This window comes from Phaethon aethereus (assembly GCF_964289735.1).
Source record: "Phaethon aethereus genome assembly, chromosome: 13".
Lineage (NCBI taxonomy): Eukaryota > Metazoa > Chordata > Aves > Phaethontiformes > Phaethontidae > Phaethon > Phaethon aethereus.
The window spans coordinates 13,092,927-13,107,499 of NC_138589.1; the positions used below are offsets into that span (position 1 = coordinate 13,092,927).

Below are 14,573 nucleotides of genomic sequence, written 5' to 3' on the forward strand. Positions count from 1 at the left end.
TCAGTCCGAGTCGGAATCAGAGTCCTCATCTGAAATTTAAAACAAGATACAACAGTGACAATTAAAACTGGAAGTCTCCACGTCAGCTTTAGCTCTTGCGGGGGGAGGTATGCTGCTCTTTGGCTGGTGTCTGCTTCAAAGGTTGTGGCATATTTAGGAAAAGGCTTGTAGAATGACAGTTCTGACATGATGGAGCTTTAAATGGTGTTTTAAAGGACTTGAGAAATGCTGCTGAGAGGCACTTAGACCACTACAATGTAGGTAACAGCTCAAATGAAAGAAGTTGCAGAGCTGATATTGTTAGCATGACCACCAAGAGGAAGTCTGCTGAAGACATGCTTCCTGTACTAGAATATTGCTGTTTGCTGTTGGTCACAGTTATGCACTGCCAGTTAAACGTATCTAAAAACCAGAAGCTTTAAGACATTAAGAAATCCTGATAGCCCTATAGAAGTATATCTTGCCCAAGCTTGAGACTCAGCTTGCAAGGAAGCCAGGGATTTCTGGCCTTGGCACTTGAAAGCCCCAGCATGAGCATGAGTTTGGTGCTGCAGGGCAAAGCCCTTCTCGCATGGTCAAATCATTGACGCGCGACTGCGTGTTTTTAAGCTTATATATTTCTCTCTCCATCTCCAGGGAAAGGAGATCTAATCTTTTAGTCTAATTTTGTACCCTTGTCACTGATCTTCTTCTTGAGGTCTCTTCAGTTTGTGGGGATAAACAGTTTTTAGTCAGTCTGTTCCCTATGATGTGTTCCTTTAATTCTTCTTTTCTTTGTCTCTCTTTCTCGCCTAAAGCTTGCAAAACACTTAATAACCTACTAAAAAACCTAGAAAAGACTGTTAGCATTACTATATACTTTCTAGGATTCAGTATGCGTCTTGGGTGTTTGTTTTTGAGGGTTTTTGTTTGTGTGGGGTGTTTTTTTTGATTTTGGGATTTGTTTGCTTGTTTTTAAGTGTGGAACAGTCTTTCTCATCTGCGTGGGTGCAACAAGTAGTATCACAAGGGCATGATGCCTGATTTGGGCTCCTGGGTACTGCAAAACAGCTACCTGTGTCCTGACTTGACTTGAAATGGGTTTGAACTCCCAACAGGGGGTCCCTCTCTTTATTGTTGTTTAAGTGGATCTGTCTGGTTTGAGGTAGACTGCACCTCCTATATTAGAAAGAAATTTGATAACAATCTTTTTAATTTTATGGTGTGTGGCCCTTGGATTTCAAGGACATTTGCCCATGGATGGTCCGAGCTTGACCCTGAATAAGATGTAATCATGATAAAGAGATGTAAAGAGGAAAGCGCTGTTGGACATAAAAGACTGTGGACTAATAATTATTAAGTTACCAAAAAAAAAGTAGATGTCTGTTTATTTTTAAAGTAAGACATCTTGATAGGAGGAAAAAAGGTCAATGCTGTACAATAATTTCTGTAATTGGATTTGGGGCCTTTCAAAGTTGGATGGCGCAAAACTCTGAGAAACTTCACATTCCTGGCTTGCTAGTTCTCTTTATAAATCACTGAAATTACAGTTCTTGTATTTTAAGACTAGAGCAGCTGCATAATTCAGCATAGCTGTGGCATACAAAACCAAGGTAGCCAAGAATAGAAACTGTTATTACCAAGTGAGTGCTTTTGCTCCCCTGTGAAGAGTGAAATGGAGAAGAAAAATCTCACGTTACATGCTAGTATAACCAAAATGGGGAATTTTACCTACCTTCTGACTTGCGCCCTTCAGGGGAATCAGAACTGCCTTGCTTGAGAAAAGTAACCAGGTCATTGAAGGTTATGTAGAAATCAATGGCGTACACTATCGTGGCTATAAATCCAAACACCTAAAATAGCAAAATAATACTCTTTAACAACAGTTCACATCCATCAATGACAAACCAAAATAAGCCTAACTGACACAAGAAAAATTCATGAAGAGAACTTGGACTTGATTTTTTTGGCCTGTGCCTTTCTAAAAAGACAGGGAAGGGAAATGTCTTGTGACTCACTGGCATCAACTAAATTGCAGCTAATTTGGGAGCCTAAATCATGTTCCCTGCAGTTGCTCCATCAGATGTGTCCTTAGCCCTTCCCCAGCCTACACAGCTCTCTGGCTCTGGGCATGTTCTGAGCATCAGCATTGCAGGAGAACGTAACCTGCACCTCCACCATCCCAGGTCTTCTCTTTGGCATGAAGAGATCACCTTTATTTCTCTAGAAATGTTTCTTTACTGGTTTGCAAGGAGATGTTTCTACTGCAGAGTGAACTAGATTGAGATAAAATGATTCTGGGGTTACCTATTCAATGTCAAAGCAGCAGCAGCGTGGCAAGAGTAGGCTGGTTTTCAGGCTGAGAAGCTAGGGTAAATGCTACCATGTTTAAACTTAGTGACAAAGATTAAAACAAGATCTTTGAAATTCTGATCGTCTGATCAAAACGGATCATTTGAAATTGTGTATGACTTGGGATGTTTTGGTAAGGGTTGCTGGCAAACACTACTGGGTCTGGTTCTTCCCTATTTTTTAAAATTATTATGCAAATTTTATTTATGTTGCATACATCATTGATGCTTAGAGTCAAGTTGCAGATGGAGAGGCTGTATCTTATTTCTGAACACAAAATGCTGCTGATGAAGGCTTTCTCCTGGGCAGTCCATACACTGGAGGGTAAAATGACACTGCTCTTGTTTCAACTCATCCAAGTAAAATGAAGCAGGAGAGGCAGGAAATAAATTAGTTTAGTAGTTACAGGTTTGATTTCTTTTTTAATTGTTATTACTCCCTCCATTCAAGGATCTTGATGTTCTTTGCAGGAACAGAGAAGTTTATCTTCCCCATACAGCTGGTGAAATTACAAAGCAGAATAGGTGCGTTCACTAAGTAGTGCAGTTAACATTGAGCAGCACTGTTAGGATGAAAAACTATTCATTGATTCAATTAATAGTTTTTTCAATGACCTGTTTTTTCTAAATAACCAGCCATTTCTTTGTTGCTTTAGCCAAATCTAATTCTCAGTTAACTGAAGAAACTTCTACTACTTGCAATGGGGTCAGAATTTAATTGTTTCTACAGTATGTCCATATGCAGCTCACCAAAATACCCAAGTGGAAAGCTCACATCTACTTACTCCCGCTGCTTTAGATGCTCCATCATTATACTTTGAGACAGCAGCAATTGAAATGGCAAAGTAAATAATGGCAGCAGTGACGCACCGCAAGAAATCCTGTAAAATAAGCAATGTTGTATTCTCAGATTAGTCATGTAATTCCAACATACAAACTCCTCTAAAAATTATTTCAAAAATGACCATTAAAAACCTTTGTTGATGCATCAGTGGACTCGCCTGATGCTGGAGTGTAACCACAGCCTGGTATTTTGTAGCATGAATTGTTCATCTGGGAAATATTTTCAAATGAGAGATGACCAGAATCTCAGCATAAGCTTCTGCTCTTACAGACGTTGGTATAAATCCTACTTTTAATGTACGAATGTCAGGCAGACCTTTCTTCAGGCTAAGAAGGGCTATCTTTGTGATGTTTAACTTGGAGTATAGCAAGGGCACCGATGGAAGAATCATCCGAATTGCCTTAAAAAGCCTCATCTTTAAGCAGAACTCCTGTGGTACCAAAGGCTCAGGAGGAGAGTACCCGTTCCCTTGTTTCTATATAGAAGTAGGCCTGTCTGTAGGAACTCCTCATTTAGGAACTAAACACTTTCATTGTTTAAAACTATGATTTATACTTAGTATGTACACCTGTAACTCCAACGGCGAGCCTGAAGTGAACATACCTGTAGTTGTCATCAAAAAACGTGCTTCTCTGGCTGAGACTGTAGCTCTGCAGGGCAGGGGCCATGCCCTACAATACGAGCAGTGATGTGCTGGAGCAACAGCGTCTCTGAACTGTATATTAAATAAAAAGCTGTGATTCCCAGGGCATGTGTAAATCATGTGAGCTGGAATAATGGTATCTTGACTTCTGTTCACAATTAGGTCTTCTGCCTTTTCAGAACAGATGGATGAATAAGATACTGTCTCAAAACACAAATCCTACAAGAAACTTGACTCTTCAGAAGTCAGGATGAGGTCAGTTATCTACATTCTGCGGCTGGAGTATATTATGGTAATGGACATAATAAACATACAAGTGCTTTTTTGTCTTAGTTCTGGAATCGGATGCATGTAGAAAACAAGAAAACAATGGAACTGAGATTACCGTCTGAAAACCATGTACACAGTCATAGTCACTTACTGCTGCTGTTTCATCCACCGGTGGCCTTGCTAACGTCGTTTTTATACACTGAGAACTCTAACTCTAATCTCACTATGATGAACTATTGATAGACTGTACCAAAAGAGAATCCAGATCGATTGGATTAGCATTTTTTTGGAAGTATTTGTACTGCTAGACAAATGCTCCCTATACAACGTATGTTTGCAGCAACAGAGACATCCAGTGGCCGCTGTGCAGTCGTCACCTGCCTCTACAAACCTGAAAACTCCCCCAAGAATAGCCAGTGGTTCCTTTGTGTGAATGAGCATCTGCTGGCAAGGGCTTCCCCCCACAGCAACAGCAGCTGTCAAGGTTGTTTGCATGTGAGTATGACTCTGCACCTCAGCGAGCACTTTCCTGAGAATTTTAAGCAGTTTAGTAAAGCGTATGCATTACTGTATAGCATGGCTCCGTTTCCCCATGCGTAAGGGGACCGCAGTAGTGGTCAGACTGACTTAGGCTGATGTTGCACGCTTCTGAAGATCCAGCCCTAAGCCATTTGCCTGGAACTGGACATGAAGTCTGTGCTTTAATCAAACCATGCTTTGCGTCAGCACCAAGAAAGCTATAGTGTATAGTACAGCACAGTTTACAGAGTGCTTTCGGAGCTTTGGAATGAAAGGCAATACGGACAAATTTCTAATAAGGGGGTGAAGTTGTTAACAGTCAGCCAAAACTCCCTTATAGTCCCTTTTACTCGTGTTACACCGTACAACTAAATCTGTGAGTTTACATTGCACATTTCACTTACCGTCAAAGGCCAGTAGAGTCCTTTAAACTTCTCATTAAGTTTGGAGGCGTACGCAAAAAAAAGAAACAGTGCCAGCAGAAACTCTAGGAGTGGTGCCATCATGAAAGAGGCAGCTAGAGATGCAATATAGCAGATAAAGATGATAAATGACAGCACCTAGAGTAAAGGGAAAACTAGTTATTCGCATGGAATAGCAGAGCCTCAGGCAGCTGAGCAGCTTTGAAGCATTATGCTCCCTGTGTACTTCTGTCAGTGCTGCTGGTGATGGCATATCTTGCTTCCTACTTTTTTTTTTTTCTTGGGCCAAATTAATTTTCTTGTCTAGCATGGAATAAATCTAAAGTAATGGTGTTCATTTCAATGCATGTGAAATCAACTTTCCCAGAGAGCTTGGTGGATTTGCACCTCTGAGTCAGTAATTTGCTCTGGATTGTAAACAGTTCTGACAACATAATTCTGAAAATAGAGTGGGACATTGCCAAGCAAACAGAGCTTTAAGCTTTCAGCCGTGACAGTTCTCATTTGAAATCCAAATCATTGCTTAGATAGCCCAAAGTAACTCAGCATTTATAATCTTCTTAGAGTTAAAAGAAAAAAGTTTGCTGCTGCTGGATAGAAAAGAGCTGAGAATTAATTATTCTGTGATTTCTGGAAGTCTCTGGTTCTAGTTTTCCAGCGTAGATAGCTGTTCTCAAAGTAACAGGATAGACAACTCCCATAGATTTGTTTTAACTCCATGATGTTTCCTAACTCTGCTAAATAATAAAAATGGCATTTGTTTTCCCATTCAATTAAAATACCTTTAGAATATAGTTTATGGCTCAAAATAGAAAGTTTCGCAGTGGGAAAATGGCTAAAGAAAATGCATTTTCACCTAAATCTGACAGTACCAAAGTGCCATGCTATACTTCTGGACTGTCAGCTACTGTATTTGTGAAAGTGGGAGGTGAGGGAACCATGGAGAAACTTAGTAAAATTTTCAAATGATGTACTGGGAGCTGGTCACCCCCGAGAAGAGGCTCCAGCCCTACTGCTCTCCTGCCTCACGTGGTAACTGGCTGCTGCTTTCTTCAAATTAGCTTCAAATACAAAAAGTAGTTGGCATACTGAATAAAACATTTTCTGCACGTGTGAGTATTGTGTGCTAGTTTACGCCTGAGCTTCTCTATTCAGCCTTTCCTCTTGGAGACAAATCTCTGCCTTAGCAATGCTCAGAGATGCTTCTGGTCAACATAACAGTAGGTCCTGTTTGAGCATTAGATTACAAGGATTTTTTTGAACTTCTAAATTCAGACGCTGGCATTCTCACTCATATAATATTGAAAATAGATGTATTTTCCCCCAGATGGCACATCCGAAGGCAGATGTGGCTTCTTGAAAAGCATAAATGTTTGGACTCTGACAATCAATGCATTTGGATCATTAAATTTCAATCCTGTTTGAAATAATTTCTTTAATTAATTAACAAGCCTTTATTCTAAGCCTGGTTTTTGGGGAAAGCAGTCAGCTCTTGACCAGGATGATAATAGCTGGAGTATATTGTTTTGATCTGTTAGGACTGGGTGGTGGAGTTTGAGAGGATGTGACATTTTTAGTAAGATTATTTTAAAATGCGAGTGCATTGTTCTCGTTTCATTGGGTTGTAAGAAACTGATCTGGTATAATATGTAGAGTTCACTTCTTCGTGGAGGCCTGTTACCTATTACTATTTATCCTATTTGTTGTTATTTATCCTATTATTATTTTCTTTTTGCTTCCATAGCCACTTCGCAGGTTTTTCTATCGTTTTCATACAGCAGGGGGAACTCGTTCACTGTGTGTTATCCTTAACGTGGTATTTTACTTCTGTGAATGAAAAGTGGTAAGTACTGGTTGAAGAGAAGTGGATATAACGGGACTTGAAAACTACTACGAGGAGAGAGGACTTCTTGGTCCTTCCTATCACACCACCTACTCCCTCGCAACAAAAGCAGAAAGGATGGGGACGGGACCGTAACTTTGTGAATCTGCTTCACTTATGTTTGTGGAACATAATTTAGACACGGTTTCGTGTTTTTTTGGTTTAAAAAGAAATTACCGTGTAGCTAGAACACTTTTTCTTTCTTGTTCTGGTGTCCAAAAAAAAAAAAACCCACCACCAAAACCCAACTCTTCCTTTTTCTGTCTAAAGCTAAAGGAGAGTGTGTGATAGCTGAGATAGAGAGACAGAGAAGTATGCAGGGGCAAAAAGCAGCAGGGAGGAGGTGCGTTCAGGATAGGTCCCACCAACCAACCTCCTTTCAATAGCAGAACATTAGACCTGAACTGAACTTGGTAGATCTCTTATGAAAGGATTAAATGCAGTGTTAAATAATACATCATACTACAGCAGCCAGGGGAGGTAGAGAGGCAAATTTCATATATGTAAGTTGATGAAGCACAGCAGAGATCGCTTTGATCTCAATGCTGTTTGATACAGTAACCCCTGTGCTCTGCCTGCCTTTATACAGAGAAAAAGTGTTTCTGTCAGAAGCGTTGACCGTTAGGTGGAATGAAGACCCTTTGTGTTCTCTTAAGATCAGCCTTATGGTAATTTGTGTAACTTAAGGATCCCGCTATCTACCCCTCGCCCTGATGGCCCTGGGCAGGTCCGCGTGGTTTGAAACGCAGTGCAGCGCCCGAGACCCTGCTGTAACGCGGCTCGGGATGCAAACGGAAACTAGTTTTGTGGCAAGACCACGCCAAGGGGCTTCTGCTCCAGCGTGCTGGTGTGCCAGCGGGATTCCTGCTCGGGTGCAAGGTGAAGAGACAAAAGGATCAGTCTGAGCATTTCTGCTTTCTAATTCGGTCCGATCCGGAGAAGCTGACGACTGGGGAAATACTAGTTGCCTATTTTAAAATGTAGTTAAGAGGCCAGTTACGTGCTCAGACAAACCCCTCGGTTATTGGTAGGATCACAGCAGTGTCCTGGTGCCTGTTCCTCAGCCCTGAGAACAGTAACTGTCCCCTTGCCATCACCACCACCTTGAGCGCTGGGCTCGAGCCCAGCCCGTCCCGCTCCTGACTCTACTTGTCAGCATCCCATTGTGCAAGGGAAATGCATGTCAAGGCCATGTTAAAAAAAAAACCAAACAAAACAAAACAGAAAAACAAACACCTCCCCCTCCAAACCCCCCAAAACAAACAAGCATCCTTGATTTGCAAGAAGTCCCTTGATTTCAATGAATTATTGATGATAAAAGGGAAAGAATCTGACATGAAGTGTGATAATTGCTCTCCAATTAAGCATCATTCCTCATTTTGGAGGCATTCAGAGACTGAAAAGGCCCAAGGAAGATTTTATGTGAAATACACACCTATAAAATAGTGGACGAGATTTTGAGAATGGAGGTTTGAAAGACGGTATTTTTAGACGTTACAGCCTTCATCGAGGCAAGGCTGGAAGGCGCTGGAAGGGGAGGCTTGCAGACAATAGAAAGAGCAAGAGAGACGAAGGGAAGGAGGTGTCTGAAGGCTCTGTTGGGCGACAGCTACGGTGCTACAGCTTGTGCTTTGGTTTTCTGCCGTTGTGTCCCTGGCGGCTGTGTCACAGCCCTGACGTGGATTTTAATGTCAGATCTACTCGCTAAGTTGGGGACAGCCCTGTGTAACACAAGAGCCCACAAAGCTCTCGGCTTTTGATGATGTTTCTCATTTCTCTTTATTTAGAGCTCATTTCCCCTTCTGACAGGTGGAGTGCATGGACTTCCTGAGCAATACTGGACCTTATTACTGTCTTGTCTGAATTATAAAAGTGGGTCGGTACCTTATTATCTTGTCTCAGCATTTAATTGCGTTGCCACTAACTGGAGCATTTGATGTCACTGAAAAATTTGGTAATTTAAAAAATATACCTCTCCTCCCACAATACAAACGCAGATGTGCCAGTCTGTGCCCAGAAATAACGAACACCTGCTTACTTACTCTTCCAGACTTTAAGTCTTTGAGACAAACATCTGGCAAACTGAAAGTTGCTCTAAAACCGACAAACTCAAAAGCAACCTTCAGAATACAGCCTGACCCCCTCTAAAGACTGTCAGATGACCCACTGCACATCACACTTGTTCTGCACCTTCTTTCCTGAAGCTGCGTGTTTAAAAGTGATTTCAGAGAAAGGTCAAGCAATGGATCCTGTCCTTTTTCTAACAGCTCTGTGTCTATGCTAAAAAATACAATCCCAAACAGCTAGAGAGGAAGTTCGTGAGGCTCAATGCAGTTGCAAGTTCATTTCTAGCACTTTCAGACTCGGAAAGCACTGCTGCTTCTGGGATGAAAAAAAAAAGTCTAGTGTTTTGTCTGCTTGTATTTACACAGAAGGGTTCTTTTTCCCTTGGGATTACATCCTCGGCATTGATAGCAGCTAGGAGTCCGAGCTGTTCCTGCACTGCTGTTGAAAGGTTAGTGCGACTGTTGCCAGCTTCACTGTGGAGGAATATTTGGATGCAGAAAGCTCTAGCGCAGCAAGGAATAGAACAGGATCTTTTCATAGTCTGTCAATGGTAAGATTGTAAAAAATCCTGGCAAAAAAGCAGCCTGATTTTTTCATTGAGCACCTTTTCTGTGGGAATGGGAATGTACATAAAAGAGAAAGAAGTATTACACGTTACTTGTTCTTTTTCAAAGGAACTTCTTTGGTGTTGTGTTTCAAAAAATTATTTTCTCCCATGTAAACGTTACTTAATATTGTGTTGCTGGGCATCTTAAAGTGGCCAGGCATTATGAAGTTATACTGTATCATATAACCAGCTTGCAACTTAAGGTATAAAAAATAATTAGGTACAATGGCTGGAGAGCACTGTGCTCCTTAAGGGAGGGCGGACTGCCGAAGCGCTGAGGTCATGGCAGAGCGTGAAGGCGTTTGCCTCCTCCGTGCAGGGAGAACAGACCCACTGCAGCCCGTCGGGGACGGTGCAGCTGACGTCATTGCATGCTGCTACTACACACGCCCCAGTGCCCTCCGCTCGCCGCTCCGCGCCGTCAAATGCCTGATGCTTGTTTCACCTCCGTGGAACAGAACAGGTCTGCTTAAACAGTTTCAAAGTGGCTAGCGGTGATCTCTTTTGGACAAGAGTGCATTTTGCTACTGTTTATCGGCAGAGGGAGAAAGCAGATCACTTAGTGGTCCCTGCTATTCAGTTACTTCTTCTCCGTCGTACTTGTCACGGAGGTGAAGTTCTTGGTTTCCCCAGAATTAGCTGCAAGGGTCGCTTTCTGGCTACGGACCCAGAGGAAGGCACGGGGCCGTATTAGGAGGCGGCTTTACACAGAGCAGCTGGAAGTTTCAGTTATGAAGGTCAGTTCAGAGATGACTGAAAAGACAGAAGAAAGACAGGGAAAGAGGAGAAAACCAGGCACAATGATTTCTACATCCTTTCTGTCACCACAAAGGTGACACAACCTTATAGAGGACAACCTTACATATTCATAATACATTTTTATTAAAGAAATATATAGTGCCACTGCATACTGGCTTCAAAGGACTAAGCAGATGCTAATTAAAGTAGTCACCAGGACAAACACAAAAGCTTGACTGAAATAGCCAGGGTGAGCAGCAGAATGCATAAATATGGATCTTGCCTGGACAAGCTTTAGTGGCAGGTATGACAATGGCTGTTAAATGGTTCCAACACAGGACAGAGGGAACTAAAAAATGCATCTCTTAAGCGGGGAAGAGCATGGATGAGATTGATGAGCATGATGAGGTCAGCATGATCTGAGCATGATGAGGTCAGCATGATCTGAGCATGCTGACCTTCAAGACAGCACCTTGAGTATTCAGAAAAAATAAGTAGCTTAAAAGTGTTAAAATACATGGAAGAAATAATAGTATGGGCAGAGAATAGAAGGGAAAAAAGAAAGAGAAAAAAATTAACCTGGGAGATTAATTATGGTGATTAGAAAGTGGAGGAGCAGGACAGTGAGAATAAATAGGATCAGGAGAGACAGCAAAGCTTAGACATGTACTTGGTGTTACTGCTGCTTTGTGGCTGTGTAGCTATCCCAGGTGGAATAAAAAATAAGGCAGGAAGATCAAAAGGAAAAGGAGTGGGGACACACACACAGAGGACTTCCTTCTCTGAATAAAATCTGAGATTATAATTAAGCTTCTAGCAGTAATCAGCTGCTTCACCAGCCCAGCTTGTTCTGGGGGAAGCACCAGAATGCCCAGGCCCGATATCCCACAGAGCAGTTTACAGGCTGACATGAAAATTACACATGAACATTGTAAAGATCCATACTCACTTCATGGGAAAATGTGTGTAAATGTTATTTTTAAAAAGTGGTTTTAGCAGTTTCCTTCAATCTGAACAAAGCAATCCTCGCTGGCAGCGCTGAGCTCCCACGCTCCCGGTGCGGCTGCCGGTGTGACCTTCCCTGGGATGCCCTGAGCTCCCAGCCGCCTCCAGCAGTGCAGGTGAAGGGAATGGGCTGACGTGAATGGGGCAGTTGTCTTCATTTACGAAGTCTAGTCAGTCCGCTGTAATTTATGACAGCTGAACTGATCATTTGCCAGCCATTTCTGGGCAAAACAAGACTTTTTAATGAGGTTACTTCCACCAAGTACACAACCAGCACGGTCAGTGGACTGAAGGAATTTGCGAAGCCAACTCCTTCCCTTTCTGCCATAGAACAAAAAGGAGAAGTATAACCATGTACCCCCCCCGGTCAAGATATGTTTGCAAGTTGCTTCTTCGTTTCGTTAGTAATATATTTTTCAGTATATGGTGGTTTGCTTTTTGAATGTTGAAAAAACTGATTTGGCTTTTCCTGCAGCTGAAGAGAGAACCTCTGATCTACCTGCAGAGAGGCCAGTATTTGCATAACTTTAAAGACTGATGAATAAAGCGCATTTCTCGTGTCTTGCCAAGCTGCTGAATAATAATGTGACAGAGATACTCAGTAACCATAATGAGAACCCCATTTTGTTTCTGAACAAAAGACACTATTCAAAATCTGTATCCCATGAATATTATTTACATACATTTATGCAGAACCCAACCCCACCCCACATTAGTGCTGTGTCAAAGAAGAAAAAAAAATCAAACATTCAAGACAAGAAATACAAAGCTAAAGATGAAACACAGATTTTAAACTAAGATAGATTTAACTTGGACTCATCTTCAATTATTTGGCACTGCATTTCTCTAATTGTATACAGACTGGATTTATTCTGGGGCCTGTGTTGTTTTCAAGGATTTCTTCTGGCAAAGCTGAGACAACTGGAGAGAAACTACTGCTGCCTCCCCTCTGCCAGGAATCGACGTCCTAGGCACGTGGGCTGGCCTGCAAGGAGCACACAGGGGATTCTGGAGCTGCTTTCAGCCAGCCAAAGCCTCAGGAAGCCCCGAGTGGCCTCACAAAGGATAAATCCCTGTTTTGTCAAGACAGAGCAGTTTTTATTACTCCGAGGAGGCATGATCAGTACTTCTCTATGACAACAAAAGGGTGAGTCTGATCCCATGACCAAAACAGTATTCCTCGAGTATGTCATCATTCAGAGATGTTAAAAAGCCAGGCTCTCTGAAAGCCATAATTTACTGGCTGTAAGCTTGTGTAGGAAATTCCACTACATGCTATAGTTTGTAACAAAAGCACGTGCCAAAGGAGCGAAGTTAGCTGGGCTTTGGTATCTTCTAAATGTCTGTTTTTGTAAACTGCAGATGCTGTATGAGTGATGGGGGGTACCTGGAACTTCTACGGCATTTTTGGTGGAGCGGATACAGCTGCTGCTACCCCGACCAAGGCCTATGTTCCCCACCACAGGAGTCATCCTCATCTCCTGAATGAATGGTTTTTCCTCTCAAAGCCAGCCTCGCATCTCCGGGCTGTTCCTCTCACTGTCTGCCACAGGGCAGCACCCACAGCCTCACAAATTCAGAGGGCTGGTAGAGAAGGGCTGGTCAGGGAGCCTGATGGTGCTGCCTCCTTCTGCCCATTGCTTCCCCTTCTCCTGCTTGAATCTCCTTGTTTCCTTCTCTGAGCTAGCACAGTGCACAGCCAGGCACACCGCACATGTGCTTGACTGCTAGGTTGGGCTGTCCCGGTATTTGACTACTTGTTGTCAGAACTCCAGCTAAAATTACAGAGAACTTTGTGTTTAAATTTCTCATGATGTCTAGTATAAATGATGTTGAAGGTTTATTTCAATCAAGTAACTTCCTCTTAAATTTTAACTTTTAATTGTCAAATACCCCTTACCCATGGGGGTGAGTTTTCTGGGTGGGGACTGTTTCAGCTGTCAGACTTTAAGCTTTTACAAGTAAAACACCAGAAAGTGTTACATCAAAAATCAAAGGTCTATAATTGCCACACTAGCCCAGATCTCAGAACTTGAACCTAAAGGAAAAATGTGCTGTATTTCTTAGGGGACCAGCACTGCTATCGCTGGACTAAGCTTGTGGCGATGATGATGGTTATTTGACATTTTCACAGTAAAGTAACTGGCTCCAAGGCAGGGAGCAAGCCTGTGCTGCTGGGCGGTCAGGGTCAAACACAGGTTTCGGAGCGCCCAGGATGAAAGTTGAGAGATTGTGCTCCCCTATGTGATGCCACACACCATAAAGGAAGGAGCTGGACCTTTGCTGACATACGCGGGAGAAGCTGTCTTGTAAACCGTGCCTCCCTGACGTCACTAGGAGCTAATGCAACGCTGGTGAGCAGCGGTCACTGGCTTCACCCTGCCTATAGGTTAAAGCGGAATCGAAGCCCTTTTTGGCGGACAAGGGGCTGCTGCCGCAGGGGCACACGCTTAAGGCGCAGGAAGCTGATCGTGACAAGGGCGCTGGAGTCCTACAGCGCCCGCCTGAGCACCGTCAGCTGAACCGCCGGCCCCGGTGCGAGGAGGGCCGCCCCCCGGCTGCCCCCGCTCCGCTGCCCCTCGGTTGCCACCGCGCTGCCGCCGGCCAGAGACGGGGTCTCTCCCGCGTGGGCTGAGCCCGCTCCCACGCACGCCGCCCCGCTCTCCCGAGGTGGCCGGTACGTGACGGGGGGCGCTCCCGCAGCCCGCCGCCTCCCCGGGAGCTCTGCGGGGGTGCGTGTGTGTGTCCCCCCTCCCTGCGAGCCCCCCGCCGCGGCGCCGCCCCGGCCCGCGCCCTTACCGACTCGGCCAGCAGCAGCTGCCCCTTGCGGGAGCGGAGGAGCTCCCGGGGCGGCAGCAGCGCGGGCGGCGGCGCGGCGGGCTCCTCCATGGCTGCCGGGGAGCGCGGGCGGCGGCGGCGCCTGGGCGCTCGGCGCTTCGGGGTTGGGTGGTTTTTTTTTTTTGGGGAAGGAGGGAAGCGGAAATCGTGACACTGCGGAAACGAGAAAAAAAGCTTCAGCAGCCCCAAATGGGGGGCGGCCCCCGAGGTCTGTTAGCTCTCGGCCGTGGCCCTGCAGCGGCCCGGGCGCCCGGAGCGGCCGGGCTACCCCTGCGGGCGCCGGGCTTGCCCCCGCGGCAGCGCTCCTCAGGGGCCCCGGGACGCGTCGTCGGGCTTGTCACGCTCGTGTAACCTTCTCTGCGCTCCCCACTGCGCTGCAGGACAGTCGTGACTGTCTTACCCCGGGGG

At 44.3% G+C, this 14,573-nt stretch overlaps 1 protein-coding gene across 1 annotated transcript; it reads right to left on the bottom strand.

Moving 5' to 3' along the window:
• On the bottom strand, positions 1–14,573 carry CMTM3 (CKLF like MARVEL transmembrane domain containing 3; the record flags this gene model as incomplete). The annotated part of the gene is made up of 5 exons (XM_082005757.1): positions 14,127–14,573; positions 5,011–5,166; positions 3,116–3,211; positions 1,715–1,832; positions 1–29 (listed from the first exon to the last, which is right to left on the bottom strand). The coding sequence occupies exons 1-5, from the start codon at positions 14,214–14,216 to the stop codon at positions 1–3; spliced, it is 489 nt and encodes a 162-aa protein (XP_081861883.1). The 5' UTR covers positions 14,217–14,573.